This window comes from Ursus americanus, chromosome 34, assembly GCF_024610735.1.
Source record: "Ursus americanus isolate L20-20 chromosome 34, mUrsAme1.1.p, whole genome shotgun sequence".
Lineage (NCBI taxonomy): Eukaryota > Metazoa > Chordata > Mammalia > Carnivora > Ursidae > Ursus > Ursus americanus.
The window spans coordinates 9,464,201-9,483,495 of record NC_142160.1 but is presented as its reverse complement, the minus strand read 5'-3'; the positions used below and the strand labels follow the sequence as shown (position 1 = coordinate 9,483,495).

The window sequence follows — 19,295 nt, the reverse complement described above, 5'->3', positions numbered from 1 at the left end:
TGAAGACCTGAAGCACACTACACGACAGATACTTCACTGAAATGACACCGAACCGGGTAGAGTCCTGAGCTGAGCAAAATCTGTGTGAAACAATACGATGGGGGTATAATTGGGTTTTTATGTCTTCACGTTTACTTAAGTGTCCATACCCAAACTTCCCATCACCACCTGAGACCTGCAGGAACAAAGACAAACACCTGTGATCTCATTTTTATTTTTTTCAGTAATTTTTAAAATTTAAATTCTAGTTAGTTAACATACAGCGCACTATGGGTTTCCGGAGTCGATTTCAGCGATTCCTCACTTCCGTACGACACCCAGTGCTCATCACAACTCGTGCCCTCTTTTAGGAGCCATCATGCACCCCGCCCATCTCTTACCCACCTTCCTCTGCGGTCTTATTTTTAAAAGAAAGTTATGAAAGAATCTAGATCCCAAATATAAAGGCTGCTGGCCAGGAGCAAACTTGCAAAGGGACACCCCTGTGCCCAGCACCCTTTGCAGCCAAGCGGAAGAGCCTGATGAAGCCTCTGCGTTTGAAGTTGTCTGGGCACAGTCCAGAGCACACTGTTCTGTGGAAACACAGATCTGTGTTCACAGTCTGTCACAAATGCTCCTAACTTAAAGTGTTCCCAAGGGATACGAAAAGTGGTGATGGGATTCCCTGTAAGGTGTCTTTCGGAACAGAGCACTGGACATTCCTCCTCTCTTCCCCGTCCCCTCCCAAACCCTGGCCCGGCCGCTGGCCTGTTTGTGGCACTGCTGCTGTCCAGTCCGCTGGCTGTGTCCACAGAGTGGCATGCTGTCTCTGGCGTCTTGCCAATGATAGGGAATTCTGAGCTGGCCAAAAGAGAGAGAACTTTTGCGGCCATGAGATTAGGTTTTCATGGTCATGAGACGTTTTCTAGCAAAGTCAGAGAAATGGCATATTCTCCATATCTCCCTTTGCAGGCCAGTAGTTTTCCTGGGTGGCCCCGGGGAGTTCTGACGCACACACGGAGGGGATGTGAAAGGGGGAACGTGCAGGGAGAGCAGGGAAGGGAGAGCAGAAACCCGGGAATAGGAATGCAGGAGATGCGCGCACATGTGGGAAGGAAGGGTTGCGTGATGTCAGCTGCTCTCTGGGAACACACGGTGAAGCCTGCACTGTGGGTGCCAGTCCTCAGATCCAGTTATGATTTCACCTTGGAGGAGAGTCTGAACTCCATCCTTCTATGGTGGCAACACTGTCATTCTCCTTCTGCCAGGGGAGGGGGGCAAATATAGATATATGTGTGTGCATTCATTTTATGTATATATATGTGTATGTGTTTATACACACACACACACACACACACACACAATCTTTTTTTGAAAGACTCTTGTATGGAAACCTATTGTGATCCCTTGATTTCTCTTTGGTGCTCTTTGTCACCACAGAGAGAAGCTCCTTGAGGGCAGGGATTGACTGACCAGCACTTGAGCTTGTAGCCAGGGCATGGGGGTGCAGGTGCACCCAGCTCTGGGGGTCCCAAACAGATCAGCTTTGACCACTTGCTGCTGTCCAAAATCTTAAGACAGAGAGATGAGTAGAAGAGACACAAGAAAGGAATTTATTTTAGTGAGCCCAGCACCGGGAAGACAGCAGACAAATGTCTCAAAGACTGTCTCTAAAGTACTGAGGATACTTCCAGGATTATATAAGGAAAATACGGGGCGACGGTGGATGGGTCGGTGAAGGTAGGCAGTGAAGGTCAAGTCGAGCATTGTCTTGTGGTCAGTCCTGCAGGGTCTTGCTGGCTCAGGCAGTCCTTGTTCTTTGAGGGGGCAGTTTTAGTTCCCATCCCAGGAACGCTTTGCCCACAGGGTCTTTTGCCTGAGTTAAGAGGTCAGCTAGAAAGAGGAGCTTAATGAGAAAGTTTGAGGTCAAGAGGTCATTGAAGCCCAAGTTCAGGGATTGCTGCACACAATGGATGTGTTACTCCCAGGGCTTTTCAGTGGCCCCAGGGCGGCCTGTTTCAAATTGTGGCCAGCTGCCTTGGAAGGCCTGTATTTGCTTTTCTGTCTTCATATTTTCTCCATTTCCCCCTAGTTCCTGCTTGGTTTCTTTGATGTGGTCGTGCTCAACAATCAGTATCTTCCTCCCTCTCTCTGTCTCTCCCTCTCACTGTCTCTCCCTCCTTCTGTCTCTTCCACCCTCTGTCTCTACCTCCCTGTGTCTCTCCCTCTCTTGGTCTCGCCCTCTCTTGGTCTCGGCCTCTCTCTCTCTCTCTCTCTCTCTCTCTCTCCCCAGCTCCCTTTGCATCCCACATTGATATTTTACACACCTTTGAACCAGACCTGCTCCTGGCTTGAAACACCAACTTCAGATTCATTTTGTTTTGAAAAACCTTCACCCTAAGAACACTGAACTTGGCACATTCCTCCGGGACCAGATTACACTTAGAAAAAAACCCTTGGGAAAAGGAGAAATTGGCTCAAACACATTCCCTGCTTTGTGTACAAGAGTGATGTGAGCGAGCCAGCAGCAGCAGAACGTGTACTTGGAAGGTTGGACTTCATCTCGCCCTCCCTTCGCACAGTTTTGGTGTATTCCCACAGCCTTGGCCAGGCTCTCCTTCTGCGTGTTTGTCTCAGACTGTCCCCTGTGAGTCCTGCAGCGGCAAAGACTGCAGCCTTTGTGCCCTGAGGTCCCAGACAGGTTGCCTTGTGCACAGTAAGTTTCTTGTGTTGATCATGAATTGTGTCTCCGCCAGGGGAAGGTGCCAGTGGACGTGATGGTCCCTTGTTCATCATCACAGACACCAGTTAGGGAGCAGTAGGCGCACTGCCCCCTCCGTGATCAGGCCTCCCGCTGCGCCGGCTCTGCTTTCTCTCTGAAAACCGACCCGTTCCCGTGTCATGGTGGCAAGCTCATCTTGGAATTCTGTGCCTGTTTAGAGGCTCCGGGGTCAGCTCACGGGACGTCTGTTCTCCCTTTGTCTCTCTCCAGGTTCTCCTCCTTTTGAGGGAGGAGTCCTGAAGCGTCTCTCTGGGTTTCTCCGTTATTCCTAAGTCTAGGAAATGCCAGGAGCTGTTAATCTGGACATAGGGGGTTGCCCTGCAGAGAAGAAAGCTGCTGAGGAAGCCTTCTTGTCCCAGGGAGGCACCCCTGTCATCCTTCCAGTTCCCTGACAGGTCATCATTGAACACAGTCTTATTAACACCTTAATTTTCCTTAAAAAAATAAAAAGGAATAGAGAAAATTACTTACATTTTTTCTGTATCTTGCTAATACTCGGTACAACATGTTAGGTAGGTAATTTTGAGATCTCAGACTTAGCAGTGAACAATTTCGCCTGGTGAGTAACTCTTAAAACCAGAAGCTAAGTAGGACAGAGACCATGCAAGCCATGGGATCACAAGGAAAAATAAAACCTGCTATTTGTAAATTAACTGTTCACCTGAGATCACTGTGAATCCTAAATAGTCTTATTGTTTGTAAACTGTTAATTCTGGTTTTCCGTATGATCTTTCATATAGGAAACTGGGGTTTGGTTTTGTCATTGAAAAGGGAGTCTGACTCTTGGTTTGAGTGTAAAGGACTCAAAGTGCAACAACTCTGGGAATCTTGACACTAGAGAAGAGTGGGGAAGAAAGCCTTCACATACTTAAAATGAATTACTAGTTAACTACTATTAATATGCCACGGGCCTGGAGACCAGCATATAACACTGCAAGATCGATACGGGTGTTTATCATGTGTGAGTATTGATCTCTCATGAAGGAGTGAATCATATTTCACGCTGCATATGTTAGTGCAAAAAAAAGTAGCAGAGGGATTGGGAAGCCTTATCAAAGCACTGGATGTGTGGAGGTAAATGTACTGAGCCACAAATAAGAACATTGGAATAAAAAGGGACCAAGTCTGTAGGCAATATCTCCTCACGTCTTTGTCAGATGAATGCCAGTGGTCATTTTTCCAGATACATGCTCCTCTAGTTCCTTCTTGCTTTCTTAGTTATTGAATCCAGTCCTGCTGACCTTTTTTCCTCCTAGCACAAATTAATACTTCATTCTTCATTGTGACTTTGTTCTTCCATTGGCATCTTGGCAGAGGACCTAGAGGTTGATAATTTTTACAAGGGACCACTGGTTAAGAAAGCTACCACGGTCTCTTGGGAAAGCACAAGCTGTTGTGTTTTCTATTATTACTAATATCATTTTTTTAAAAGATTTTATTTATTTATTTGACAGAGCACAAATAGGCGGAGTGGCAGGCAGAGGGAGAGGGAGAAGGAGAAGCAGGCTCTCTGCTGATCAGGAAGCCCTATGTGGCGCTCGATCCCAGGACTCTGGGATCATGACCTGAGCCGAAGGCAGCCACTTAACTGACTGAGCCACCCAGGCGCCCCACTAATACCATTTTAAGTCATCTTGGCCTGTGTTTATTCTAGAAAAATAAACAGTGAGATCCAGCATAAGAATTTTCAGCAAACTCATTAAGCTGTGTCCCCTGTCTTTGTGCTCTGTTATCCTGGCCGTGCAGTTAAAATGTTCCCGTCACAGTGCGTTTCAGGCATGGGGGTGGGCGGGAGGAATTCATGGCGTTTAGCTCAGGTTGGTAGAGCCAGCTGTCAATATTTACTTTTTTTCCCCTATGACTCAGAAAAGGGTCCTAGGAATAGCCTATTAAGAGTTTGTACATGGGGAACCACTTTTTGAATATATACATACATATAGATTTCAAATTGTGTGTAGTTAGTTTATATAGTTTGTGGTTTATGAGTTGTAAATCTACCTTTGGGGTTATTGCCAACTGGTAGTGACAGTTGGCCCAACTGACCAGCTTTGGCGACATCCTAGCGTTCAAGAGAACATCTCTAGTTACTCTTTTGGGATTAGGCTGGAGCAGAGGATGGAGAGGTGGCAGGTCGTAAAGGGTATCCAGTTTTTCCCACGGCAGGGACACGGGTAAATATCTAAAATACCTTCCTAAATGTTTGTGAGATTGTATATGAATGTCCCACCAAAGCTTGTGACTGAGTGGTTAAGAATATGTCATTCATGATATATCAAATAAGGGGCTTAGTATCTAAAATCTATAAAGAACTTACCAACTCAACACCCAAAAAACAAAAAATCCGGTCAGGAAATGGGCAGAAGACATGAACAGACATTTCTCCAAAGAAGACATACAAATGGCCAACAGACACATGAAGAAATGCTCAACATCTCTCAGCATCGGGGAAATACAAATCAAAACCACAATGAGATACCACCTCTCACCAGTCAGAGTGGCTAAATGAACAACTCAGGAAACAACAGATGTTGGCGAGGATGCAGAGAAAGGGGAACCCTCTTACACTGTTGGTGGGAATGCAAACTGGTGCAGCCACTCTGGAACACAGTATGGAGGGTCCTCAGAAAGTTAAAAATAAAACTACCCTATGACCCAGCCACTGCACTACTAGATATTTACTCAAAGGATACAAACGTAGTGATTCGAAGGGGCACCTGCACCTCAATTTTTATAGCAGCAATGTTCACAATAGCCAAACTGGAAAGAGCCAGGATGTCCATCGACAGATGAATGGATAAAGAAGATGTGGTATATGTCATCAAATAGAATGAAATCTTGTCATTTGCAATGATGTGGATGGAACTAGAGGGTATCACGCAAAGCGAAGTAAGTCATCAGAGGAAGACACACTCTATGATTTCACTCATGTGGAATTCAAGAAACAAAACAGATGAATATAGGGGAAGGGAAGGAAAAATAAAATAAGATAAAAACAGAGAGGAAGGCAAACCCTAAGAGACTCTTAACTATAGGAAGCAAACTAAGGATTTCTGGAGGGGAGGTGGAGGGATAGGGTAGCTTGGGTGATGGGCATTAAGGAGGGCACCTGATGTAATGAGCACTGGGTGTTATACACAACTGATAAATCACTAAATTCTACCCCTGAAACTAATAATACACTGTATGTTAACTAACCTTAATTTAAATAAGAAAATTTAAAACACATGTGTCATTCATTCCTTCTCTGATTTAAATATCCGTATAATTTTTCATTTTTGCAAAATTTATATTGCTAATGTAATCAGGAAAACAATGAAGACATGACATTAAGCACAAAAGAATTAGCTACTGAAAACAACCTGTTATGCCATGAGATTGGTGTTTAAAATAAAAAGTAGGGGAGTTCAGGAGGAGAGAATGGGCATGTGCCTTCTCTGGATGCGGTGTAGGATAACAAAATTGGAATTTCTCATCTCATCAGCTGGGAAGAGGAGAGAGGAAAGGGAAGAAAAGAAATATAATAAAACAGTGGCTTGACAGAACATTGGCAAGAGCTTAAGGCGGGTGGATTTTGTGTTCTTTCAGAGAAAAGAGACTTTACCACTGACTTTAAAATGAGATTGTAAAAATACCTTCCAGAGCTTGCACCTTTTTTATGTTTTCTTTTTCTGTTTCACATTCAGCCAGTGGAAACTCTGAGCACCTGCTCTGGGCCATGTGTTGCCTGTTTGAGGAATTTCTGTCCACTGGTTTCCGCTTACATATGCTCAACCCTTCTCTGGTTTTTTTTAACCACTGGTTTAAAAATGAGATAACATCTTATTACTCCTTGGAGCTTCTATGTCTTCCTCACATTTATTTTGATGCCTGGCTACTTGGAAAACCATTACGCATGGATCCCTTCTGTAAATATTGACCACCGCGTGTCCCGCACTGTGCTAGGTTACGGGGATGCATAAGTGAGCCCGGAGGCTTGCTGCCTGCTTGCTGGGCCAACATTCTGGCACAGAGAAGGCTCTTGGCTGTCCTCATCTGGTCTATTCCTCATTGCTTACTTGTTCCTCGATCTCTTGCAAGCCTCCGCTCCTTCTACTGTGCAAAAACCACAACACCCTGAAGACCTAGTCCTCGGTTGGTCTTTTCCAGAACTGATTTGCTTGATCTCTTAGCAGCAGTTGACAAGGCGTACTGGCCCCTCCAGGATCCACATCAACTTTGGCCTGTGTGACATTGTGTTCTCTCCTCTGTTCTCCCGGTTCCACCCCTGCCTGCCTTCTCTTCTCCCAGAACACATTCTGTAACAACTCCCTCCTCCTCTCCTCAGAGGCAGCCAGCACCTCCTGGTCTCCTGGATCTCCACTGTCAGCCTCTCTGCCAGGCAGAGCATACCACCTCCCTCTCCCCTACCACACCAGGCTTCTCTCTCTCCCCAGACAGCCCCTCCAGTTCTGCTAAGTTGTCTCCCCACCCCTGGCACAGGCCCCTTCCTTCTGTTTGAAGACTTGAGATCTCTTCCCTTTGCTTGTCCTAGGATTGCCATTAGGTAAACCACTCGGGAACATACATCTGACCATCTGCTCCTGGCTCAGAAATCTTCTGAGGTCCTGCCACATCCTGGAGGGCCCAGAGGGCTGGGCGGGGGCTTCCCCACCCCTTGCTCCAGCTCCACCTCACCTTCCCTTTCCCGACACCCAGTTCTTCAACCCCACTACCCTGTCCAGCACTCCCAAACCCTCCCACTTTCCCGGTCCCATTCCTTTGTCCTTACTGTCCTCCTCTCAGCACTCTTGTTCTTATTTCCACCTCTTTCTGCTCCTCCATTATAGTGCAGCTGGAATGTAGTTTTTTCCCATGAAGATCTCTGTAGTCCTTTCTAGGCTGCAAGTCATCTTTCGAGCCTTTGGATTTCCAAACTGTTTGTGGGTCCTCCTGTGTGATAATCCTTGCTGCTATTTGTAAGCCCATCACATGCTTCACTCTAGACTGTAGACTCCCTAGGGAGGGGCATTCTGACACCTTGCAGCCATGTCAGGCACGTGGACCCCCTCTTTGAACATTGTTTAATGGATGTCCATTGGAGAAGTGACTTAGAAGTCTGCTTGTTTACTGGGACCGACACAGTTTAAAATCTAGACCCAGGGTTGAGAAACTACAGCCTTTAGGCTGCTTCGCCCCACACTGACTGCGCTTCTGAATAAAGTTTTATTGCTACACAACCACTCAGCAACCTGGACGTCCTGCAGGTGAATGGCTCACAAAGTCTGAAATAGTTACTAACTGACCTTTTACAGAAGAAGTTTGTCTACCCCTGGTGTATACCATTGTCCAGACTCCTGAAGGATACAGTATCAGCTGTGGAAGGAAGTGAAGGAAACAATGTTTGCTTAAACTCTTAGCCTTTGACATATCTTCAGGATTACCACAGTTAGGGCACTGGGATTTTTCTATTTAAAGTGAAATACAATTAATTTTGTTGTAAAAATGGTGTGGATAGCCAAGTTAATTAGATTTGATCTCTAATTTCTTAACATTAGGATAGGATTATCTGGGTGGAGGTTAGACCTGGTCAAACTTCATGTTACTAAAATGTTTTTGAATTCTCAGAAAAAAAAAAAAAAAGCTAACCAGCAAGGGTTGGCCAACTGTGTTACTAGTTTGGCCAGCCTTGGAGGCCTGTCCTTTTTTTCAGCCCTAGGAGGAAGCAGCATGTTCCAGAGCCTTGCTCTGCCCCTTTGCAGATTAGGAAGGCCATAGGTCCCCAGGGTTTTGAGCGTAAGTTTTGTAGACCCCCACATTAATACACGTGATCTTTTTTTCTTTTCTTTCTAGAGGGACGCATGGTCATCCAGGATATTCCTGCTGTCACCAGCAGAGGGCACGTGGAGAACACACCTGACCTGGTGTCTGACTCCACCTACTACAGCAGCTTTTACCAGCCGTCTCTCTTCCCTTATTACAACAATCTGTACAACTACCCGCAGTACTCCATGGCCTTGGCTGCTGATTCCTCTTCTGGGGACGTGGGAAGCCCCCTCGGGGGGTCCCCGGTGAAGAACAGCCTTCGGAGCCTCCCAGCACCTTATATGCCTGGGCAGACAGGAAACCAGTGGCAGGTAAGACGTTACCCAGAGCGACTGGATATGTCGAGAGCACACATATACACACACATGACCAGCTCAGCACACGTGTGTGAACGTTATGCCAAAGGCTTAAAAAGGTGTTCACTCTTCCATGATGTCATGTGACCCCAGAGGTTGGCTACAGGGATTGTAAAGGAGGATGCATGTATTCTTTTGCATTTTGAAATTTTACTTTTCTCATTTTTCACTATCGTTTTGCATAAAGACCCAGTTGGCCGGAGTCAGACTCAAAAGGGGCTCACCTCCTCCAGGCTCATCCCCACTTTCTTTGAGCAGATTAGAACATGCTGGGTGCAGCCTTCTGGCTGGCAGTAATGTTTGTGATGAATTTGCACCCTGGAAGGGTGAAGTGTTATCATCTGTATGTTTGTGTGGAAGCAAGGTAAGAAAAGGAATGAGGTCACTGTCATTCTGGGCCAAATTGGGGTTTTTTTTTTAAGCTGGAAATGAAGGTTATTGTTCATACTCTTAGTGTACAACCAGGAACTTTTAAATTAACATCTGGGGTAAAACAAAGCATTTTGCATTGTCAGGGAAGGAGTGTTGTTCTAGAGTTGTTATCCTCCCTCAGCTTTAACCATTTCGATCCTGGAGTATGTGAGTGGCAGATGGAGGTGCGGAAAGTGTTCCAGGCTGGGTCCCCACGCTGTGGGAGTGCGTACACACCAGTGCTGACACCACCGCCAAGCCCCTCCTACTGTCAGATGTAACGATTCTGAGAGAATTGTTCGTATTTTGGGTACATTTACCATGCTCAGGTTTTGTTAGCTGGGCTTTGATTCCATCCCAATGGGACAGACATATTTGGGAGTTTAGGGCAAATCTTTGACCTTCTTATGCCCACCTTTTAAAAAAAATGTGAGTTGAAATTATCCTTCAAGCAATTCTATTCCATTTTGAATTTTTTAGATGTGGGGAAGTTCTTAATGTTAACGCTACCCCACTTTTTGGATTCTCTCACTACCCTTCGGGATCAGACTTCTTCAGCCCATTAGGAAGAGGGCTGGGCTTTAATACACTGTCCACTTTAATCCACTGGGCTACACATTTTCATAAGTTTTCCACACATTTTATTTTTAGAATCATACTTAAAAAAGATTTTAAGCATATGGGTGTTAGAAGTCAGAATAATATAAGTGTAGAGGAAATGCAAGGTTTTATGGATCTTCCACCTGGACCCCTACAAGCCTCTCAGAGTGCCAGCTGGGGGCAGGTTTTAGGTTGACTTCTATCAGGGACTCTCCCCCCTGAAAGGAGAAAGAAGTATCTTGTAATTCTGGGGAAAAACAAAAAACAAAAACCAGCACATCCTGTAGATTCCCAGGGACTACTGTTGAAGTCTCCTGGTTTTCTGGCTACTTCCAGGCTTTAAGGATAAAGTAGGAAGGTGAACCTGTTGGCTTATGAGAAAAAGGGTCAGAAAAAACATTTTAAGTGTTTGCTGAGAGAAAGCCAGTGAGCTCATGATCAGCTGTACAGCAAAGTCAAGCATCTCCTTCTACCTTGTCAGACTCTTTGAGCAGACATATGATGGCAGCTGGCATATGATGCTTGACACACTAATGTTTCTTCTTACTCTATCTGGAAAACCTGAGAAGGGCATGGCAGATGTCTTGGATTTCCTTGGAGGTCTCTCACCAAGTCCTTCTCAGGGACTCTCTCAGCCATCCTCCTTGCCTGGTCTTGGAGAGATGTCTCAGGTGCTGTGTGCAAGGAGAGAGTCCCCTGAGGGTCAGTTCCTGCACCCTGGCTAGCAAAGATGGAAGGAAGAATCTTGCCCAAACTTTCTTAGTCCTGTGGGGACAGGCAGCTTTGATGCTGTTCGTGTTTTCTCTAGCACCACCACTTATGGAGGGAGGTGTCCCTGGTTAGCCGCCCAGGAGAGATGCCAAGACATCATTTAACATGTGAGTTTGTTTTCCCAGGAGGCTGGGCTTAAGACTTTTTCTTTCTTAGCTGGTCGCTGTTGGCAATCCATTCTTTTTTTTTTTTTTTAAAGATTTTATTTATTTATGTGACAGAGAGACAGCCAGCGAGAGAGGGAACACAGCAGGCGAGTGAGAGAGGAAGAAGCAGGCTCCCAGCGGAGGAGCCCGATGTGGGACTCGATCCCGGAACGCCGGGATCACGCCCTGAGCCGAAGGCAAACGCTTTAACGACTGTGCTACCCAGGCGCCCCGGCAATCCATTCTTATATAACAAGTTATTTTGCAGAAGTAGATTTTCTCTGCTACTTTAGTTGATGCCCATTCCTGTTAGTAAGTAATAGCACCAGCTAGCATTTGATGAGAGTGAGTCTTCCTTGTAGCCCCAGTAACTAGATAGTGTTGTGTCCTCTTTAGAGGGGAGGACATTGAGACTCAGAGGGCTGACTTAGCCAAGGTCACACAGCCACCAGACAGGAGAGCTGGAGTTCTGGCTCCACAGTGTTTCTTAGCACTGGTTATCATTGGGTCTGCTATAAACTCGGGGCCATGGGAACCACCATCAATTAATATGAACACTAAAGCCGCCCTCTTTCGTTCTTTAGGGCTTAGAATTTCTGCCTAAGTGCTTTACTTTTCATTGGGGATCTTCTTGGAACCTTCTTCTGATTTTCTCTTTCTTCGTTTGTGGAGGTTGGAATTAGGCAGAAACTTCTAGAATGGTGCTGATATGTGGTTACTTTAGATGGCTGAGAATGGGGCCTCTGAAGCTTTCCTGAAAATGCCGTCTCGGCCTTCTGTGTTTAAAATATGCTGAATTCCTTGCTATCTGAAAGTTGCTTTTGGCATCTGCATACAACTTTCCTGTGAACGTGATTGTCAGTAAAGCATATTTAGGCACACCTGCAATGTGTCTGTAACCTAGAAATTGATCCTAACAGTTGAGACGAAGGGACTTGACCATATGGCTTCTCTATCCTTTCTAAGTCTGCCGCTGTAGGAGTCTGGATTAGCCTTATAACGGATACAAACAAGAGCTTGACTTATAACCTCCTTGTTATGCCCACAAAAAGTAGTTCTCTTGGAAATAAACTCCTTAACATTAAAAATGCAAGAGCCTACATAGGTACAAGCCGTCAGCTTGCAAAATGGCAGGGGACCATCAGTTCAGTGATGATCAGAGCTGCAGTGGGTCCTATTCAATTCCAGTTCACAGCATCGTGCTGCAGAGGAAACTGAGGTCTGGAGCTGAAGGGATTCCCTCAGCACTCACAGCCAGTTGATGGCAGAGGCCAGACTAAAAACTAGGTTTGTTGGATTAGAGGAGTGTAGAGTCTGGTGCTGGAAGATCCATATTCATTTCTAATTTGTGATTCAACTGTTCTTGAAACTTTGAGCAAAATACAAAATAGCCTTGGCATCTCTGTGTTTTGATCTGTTCGTGGGCAGAGTCCCATGTCACAGAATTGTTGCCTGGATACGCAGCAGCAGAGCCCCTGTACGGAGGTGATTCCCGCATGTGAGGCCTGTAGTACGCCAGGGGCTGTGCTGGTGTTAACCGCAGTGATGTTTTTTCATTAAGCATTATTTTTTTACAGTCTCTCTAATTTTCAGCCTTCTGTTCATACGTATTTTAGTTAGTTATCTCAGATCCCCTCTGTAACAAGATACAGTATATGTAAGGCACATTTTAGTTATTATTAAAAGACTGACATGTGAGTAGGGGCCAAGTATGAATGTAGGTGGAATAATTTTTATCAGGCTTGGGAAAGAAAGAATGTGCTCCACTTAAATAAAAAACTGAAAGCATAGACAAAGATTGTAATGATGCAACATAGGTTTAAGATGTGTCTGTTATAGAGTATTATTAATTAAATAGTGAACACCTACAAATAATACTTACAACTAGTTAGTGTTATCGCTATGAATAAGGAATTGGATGACTCACTTCTTAAACCAAGTTATTAGGGCAGGAGTGTAGGGAACAGCCATCTGAGCTCTGGCCCCACTGTGTGGGGAAGCTGCCCTGGCTCTGTTCTTTGGGCTGTGACTTGCGCCCTCCTAGTGGAAGCTTCCCTTGGGGGAGGGCAGCATGGGGGCGCTCCCTTACTTGTGGTCATGTGTTTCATCTCCTTGGTGGAAGGTGTTCCACATCTGCGTCCGGAGAGCCCTGTGCTAGCCTCTTCTGACTGCATCTTCTCTTGGTCAGACCCTGGCTCCGCCTGAATGGCCCGAATCTTCAGCAGCATCTCCTCCATCTAGTGTCTTGACTCTTCTGCTAGGAACTGACTTCCTTCCTCGCTGCTTGCCAGAGCGAGCCACCGTTCTGTTCATTAGCCCCCTCCCCTTGCTGCTCGGTGTATCAGTATGTGTGACTCCTAGAAAAAAACAACAGAAGCACAAATCGTCATAATTTTTTTTAAAGCTAGTCTTCTAAGAGATCAGTAGGGAGGGCATTGAATTATTTGCAGAAAGAAACCATTGACTTTTTATTGTTAAGGCGAGGTTTCCGGTAAGTGTCCCTATAAAATCAAGCAAGCCACAAATAAGTATTGAGCCCCTACTAAGTGCAAAACCTAACAGAAATAGAACAGTGTACTAGGTCAGCATCCCAGCATCTTAGGACGCTTTCGTGTTAATGCCCTGTATGCTGAGAGTTGCTGTACTCGCTTTGGGTCTGCCTCCAGCCTCTGGAGATTTGTGGCCCAATCGCAGATTCCTGTCCTGTTGTGAAACAGAAATAACATTTGTGACACTGGAACAGACTCACGATGAATGGCTGGTTCCACTGACCAGCAGCTCAATTTCACTTCTGCATTTAATTGCCTGCAAAAGCTGTTTATTGCCTTGTGCACTCCTCCACGGCAACATTATCTCTTAAATAAACATGTTGTACCAGGTTGACAAGGGAGAGGTGCATATCAAGTAGCAGAAATAAATACGGAGGACTCAGAGTTGTACCTGGGGTCTCCTTTCAGTCCCACTGGCAGGGGACCTCTGGATTGCTTTTCAGAAGCTGGGGCCACCAGATGTGTAGACTCCCGGGTAGACTCCCATTCGGACCACAGTTCGGGTGTGGTCAAAGTGGCAACACAGGTGATCTCGTTCCTTCTGGTGGACATTCTGGGCTCAGTCTGAAGTGTCTTAGGATAAGGGTGTCCATTTCTGATGATGCACCTCACTTGGATACTTGGATGTGTTCGTTTATTAGATCAGCATGCACGGAGGTCCTGCTGCGTGTTAGGGATCTGCCACTGAGCCAAACAGACAAAAACGTGAGAAGCAGATCTTGGGGGGAAGGCTCCTATTCTCACCTGGACAAAGAGATGGGAAGTGGGGGGGCATCTAAGTAGTCCTGGGTTTGAAACTGAGCTACAGGCAGGAAGGAAAGAAAATTTTGGCATTTGGGGCTTGGAGCACAGAGAAGGTGAGCATTCCTGGGGTGGCCCTCTTAGCACCTTCCATGAGTGGGGGGCCAAGGGGCCAGGCAGGGCCTTACAGAAGCCCCTGTCCTTTGATATTCTGAGTCCTACGACAAGCAGCCTGATGGAGCCGTTTTCACACTGCCCCCCTTTTTCATTAGTATTGCTCAGCCTCAGAACAACCTGTTAGCTAAAAAGAGTGAGAGGAAGTGACTGGGGGGGGGGCAGCAGCGGCCCCTTCCCTTCTGTAACCTGGAAGTCCCACAGGAGGGCCCAGGGTGGGGCGGGGGGTGCAGGTAGCTAAAACCTGGCTCTTGTTCCCAGGGAACAAGAAGGAGACTTGAGATGCATCTTGTGTTTGCCTCAGACCACCAAGCTGTACTGTCAGGGACCCCAGGATGATGTGCCTGTGGCCACTTCAGATTCCTGGATAAGTCTGAGCTGAGAAAGTTGAAGTGATCTGTGGAATGCAGCTGGTTACAGGGCAGCCAGGCCCCAGCCCTGGGCCCTCTACCCACGGTCAGGGGCTCTCTCCACAAACAGTCTTGGGATCACCGGGGCTGCCTGGCTCTAAACTATCGCCACGCCGGCAGGTAAAAGCCGAGGCTTGTCCTTTTAGAACAAGCTGGGTATTGGCCACTATCTGTTGTGGATGGACGCTAACTGCCTCTTTTCTCAAGAAAGAATAAATGACGAAGTTTGCCAGCAGACACAAGAAGAGTTTATGAGAACAGATCCCATTTAAAATATTTCAAGCAGTTTCTTCCTTTAGGAAAACTTAATTAAAATAGATGGAGTGTTTGCTTTGGGCTGTTAGTGCTAACAACCTGTATTTGGTTTCTTAAAGGGGAATTAGATATAAGTATGTTGACTGAACGTGTTACAGGTTCTGTTGAGATGATGGGGTATATTTATTTTGTATCTGGCCACATCCGTGAACTCTATAATTCTAATAATTTTCTAGTTGCTTATTTTGGGGTATCTAGGTTAGACACAGAAAAATGTTGGTACTGCCATTTTCCCCCCAAAACCCCCAGTTCTCATATATGTTCTTGGTGCATTATTCATTGTCGATACTGCAGTGGATGTTGGTGTCATCTTACTTACTCGGAATGTGTCTAGTGATTCACTGTCTTCATGAGGGTTGTTCTTACCTGTGCTGGTTTTTTACAGAGAAATGAGAAAATAAGGACAAGGGAGTTTTTTGTAGAGCTCAATTACTTAATTCAAAAAATTACTTTTAGGGGTGCCTGGCTGGCTCAGCCGGTAGAGCTGCAACTCTTGATCTTGGGGTCATGAGTTCAAGTCCCACGCAGGGTATAGAGCTTAGTTTAAAAAAATTTTTTTTAATTTTTTTTATTGAGACTGTGCCCTTCCAACATTTTGTGAAAATAAAATGATCCTTTTAGGTGGGAGGATTTCTTTTTGTGTAAATGCCCTCACTCAGCAGCACTATCCCTGCTCCACCCTGTCTCTTTCCCTTCTTCGTCTTACTAGCCTGCAGTCCAGAGACAGTCTGGAAATCTCTGTGTCAGTCACTGTCACCATGACAACAGCAGAGTTCCCTGGGTCTTCATCTGTTGCTTTTAGTGATTGTGTCCACTTAACGCCCAGCTTAACTCTTGGCAGGCAGGGTGCTTTGGTCTTTTTCTTCCTTTTTATGGCAGCCCAGCATTTTGTGGGACTCCTTCCCGTGTACCCCAAGTTGGCCCTGCTGTCTGGTTCAGTGAAGACTCAGGACTAGAGGGCCAGTCTCGGAGAATCTTCTGCTTAAGGAAACACGAAAGTCCCCACAGACCTCAGAAAGTTTAAAGCCAGTGAAAGGAAGGTGTGCAGCTTCTCCCAAGTTCAGGGCCTCATTGCCTCTTCTGTGAAGTTTCCCTTCAGTGGCCTGTCAGATCCTAGCCGCATTTGTACCTTTTTGACGCTTACTTCCTCATGAGGTCCTTCTCTTTGAAGGAAAAATAATACCTCCAGTCCTCTGGGGCCTTCACGACACACTCCTGCTCCTGCAGGGGGCAGACTTCTGCTGGCCATGGGCACAGAGGGCCACTGAGCTCTGTGGCCCAGAGGAGTGCAGCCTCTCATCTGTCCCCTTGTCTGGTTTCAGACGACTACAAGTGATGGTCATGACGGCCATCATCTGGCGTTTATTACGTCCTTCTTGAGGACTTGTGGTTTCGTCTCACAGATTATGAAGACTTCGTGGCAGCGAGAGGGTTTGTGGGTAGGAATCAGCACCACTGGGGGGCTCTGGGCCTGGAACAGAGCTGAGGGAGTAGGTGGGCATTTTGGAAGCTGAACCCAGACAGGTGACGAGAGGTGGGCTGAGGAATCTGTCTTAACGGCCGCAGGGCACAGGGCTTTGTGCAGAGTATTTCAGTGGAAAACGTGAAGATGACAGAAGATGGCAGAAGCGGCCTCTGGAAACCTGGCCCTGGGGTCAGGCGGTACTGACGGAGGGCATCCAGGGCATCCTGGGCATCCTGCATTTCCTGAGGGGCTGTTTCTCGGCCTGCCTAGAGTGGTCCAGTAGCGCCCAGGCAGTCCAGGTGGAAGCTACCTCAGGCTTTTAGGAACCTAAAAGACTCTTGTACATGCAGGTTCTTGTCTGTTGTAACACAAGTTCAGTGTGATCTGGACTAAGTTGGAAAACCCTGCAAAGGGCTCGTGTCCCCCGGGGACTGCTTGGTATTCAATCAGAGACAGAAAGAAATACATTATCAGTCTGTTGCGAGATTGTTACACAACCTGATCTCTGACACAATAGCATCAGGTTAGTAAATAATACAGTCATTTGGGGATTCTGTAATCTGCTTGAAAACCAGATAATTAGATCACAGTTCTTGAAAGCTTTCAGATTTGATTTGGTTGGGCTGGTGGCCAAAATCTTATCTGTTTATGTTTGCCCTTTTAGCTTACATTTTTTCCTAAGCAGATGTGAATGTGACACAAAATTAGTTACTTTTCAGAGTGTTTAAGTACATGGCTGGGTGAGGCTCAAATTTCTTGGGAGCCCATTTTGTATGGCTTGCTAAGTGTCCCTCATTAATTGCATAAAGACCAAAATCAAGGGAATGCATAGGAGAGGCTGGTTGGCCTTATTTTTAAAAAACTATATGAGGAATATGACAATAGAAAGGTTAAAAGAACAGGGTTACGAAAAATCTCCAGGGTGCCTGGTTGGCCGGCTCAGTCAGTAGAATATGTGACTCTTGATCTCGAGGTTGTAAGTTTGAGCCCCATGTTGGGTGTAGAGATTACTTAAAAGTAAAATCTTAAAAAAAAAAAAAACTATCAAAAAATCTCCACCATATTACAGACAAAGCATGTATAAGAAATTCATTCGGGGCGCCTGGGTGGCATAGCGGTTAAAGCGTCTGCCTTCGGCTCAGGGCGTGATCCCGGCGTTATGGGATCAAGCCCCACATCAGGCTCCTCTGCTATGAGCCTGCTTCTTCCTCTCCCACTCCCCTGCTGTGTTCCCTCTCTCACTGGCTGTCTCTATCTCTGTCGAATAAATAAATAAAATCTTAAAAAAAAAAAAAAAGAAATTCATTCACATGTTCGTCATGACCATTCATTGAGTCCCAGCTCTGCCCCCGGCACTGTGCTAGCCTTGCAGGGAAATGCATGACAGGAGAATCAAAGGACACATGGAATTCTCTGATCACTGCTGTGGTGGAGTCTGGAGCTCTCCTGGGGAGGGCTGTGATGCCCTGTGAAGACGTGGTCCCTGCTCAGTGGTGTGCAGGAGGCAGGGCGAGGCCAGGATCTCAACACCGCTATTGTTGAGAATTGCCATTGGATGGTGACAATTCAAAGCAGAATGACTTGAATGAGTTTTATTACCTTTTTTTTTTTTTTTTTAAAGATTTAACTTAGTTATTTTAGAGTGAGAGAGCATGGGGGGTGGGTGCAGGGAGAGAGGAACTCAAGCAGACTTCCTGCTGAGCGTGGATCCCAATACGGGTTTTGATCTCATGACCCATGAGATCATGACCTGAACCAAAATCAAGAGTCAGACGCTTAACCGACTGAGCCACTCAGGTGCCCCATGAGTTTTATTACTTTTTAACCGTTCTCTACAGAGAATAGACCCCTTAACTGCCCGCCCCCAGGACAGATTGCTCCCAGCGTCCTGTGGGCATCACCCTGGCCGTGCACAGCCTCTGGGAAGGAGGTTCATAAGAGGGAGAAACTGGGAAAAAGGGATTACATCCTCATTTTTTCACATCTTTTCATCTCATTCCTTCTCATGAACATTCTTTCTGGCAGTTAGTCATTCTTACCAGCCAATCCTGGGAGAATGAAGGAAGGACAGGATAATCCCGTCTTGAGTAATGATATGAGCTCCAAAAACAAGAAGGCACATTCTTCTCTCTCTCTCACTCTCTCTCTCTCTCACTGTGTATATAACAGTGGCAGAGTAGGGCCTGGAGTTGGGTTTTCAACTTTTTAAGATTTGAAAAGTAGAAAAAATTCAGAGAAGGGAGGTTTCTTTCAAATACCGAGCAAAAGGTTTATATACTTAAAATACTTAAGTGTGTAATGTGAAGGTTTGTCTGTCTCCCCCTTTGATAGCAGACCCCTGGCATACCTGGGAAAGGGCACCCCAAAAGAGGGGTCCTGGAGTGTGACCACCACTGTCCCACTGGTGCGCCCACAGAGAGAGGCCCTGTGGGGGAAGGGACGGGGAGCGTGCAGCAGGACAGGTGTTGAACAGCCTTATGGTCTGAGCACTTCATATCTGCCATTCCGCTCACCCCCTACAGGCAGCCCTCAGGGATTGTTACTTCCTCTGTGGGTAAGAAAACAGACACTCAGGGAGATGAAGTAACTTGCCAGGATCACACAGCTGCTGAGAGGGGGATTGTGTTTGAGCGGGGGTTTACCTGACTGCAGAGGGCACGTCTGTTCCCATTATATTGCCACCTTCCTAGTAGGGCAGCACGCATTCTTGGTTTTCCTTGCAAGAAGTCTTGACAGGTGTTACGTGATGTTTTCTTATATCTTATGATAGGTCTTTTCAGATTTCAGTGGATGT

General features: G+C 46.1%; 1 protein-coding gene across 4 annotated transcripts in view; it reads left to right on the top strand.

The window, feature by feature from the left end:
* Nucleotides 1-19,295, top strand: part of DMRT1 (doublesex and mab-3 related transcription factor 1) — a 102,036-nt gene that overhangs the window by 29,976 nt on the left and 52,765 nt on the right. For all 4 annotated transcript variants that reach the window (XM_045772607.2, XM_087858776.1, XM_087858775.1 and 1 more), the window contains one exon: nucleotides 8,591-8,874. In XM_045772607.2, the coding sequence (XP_045628563.2) occupies nucleotides 8,591-8,874 (284 nt within the window). The remainder of the gene's footprint in view (nucleotides 1-8,590; nucleotides 8,875-19,295) is intronic.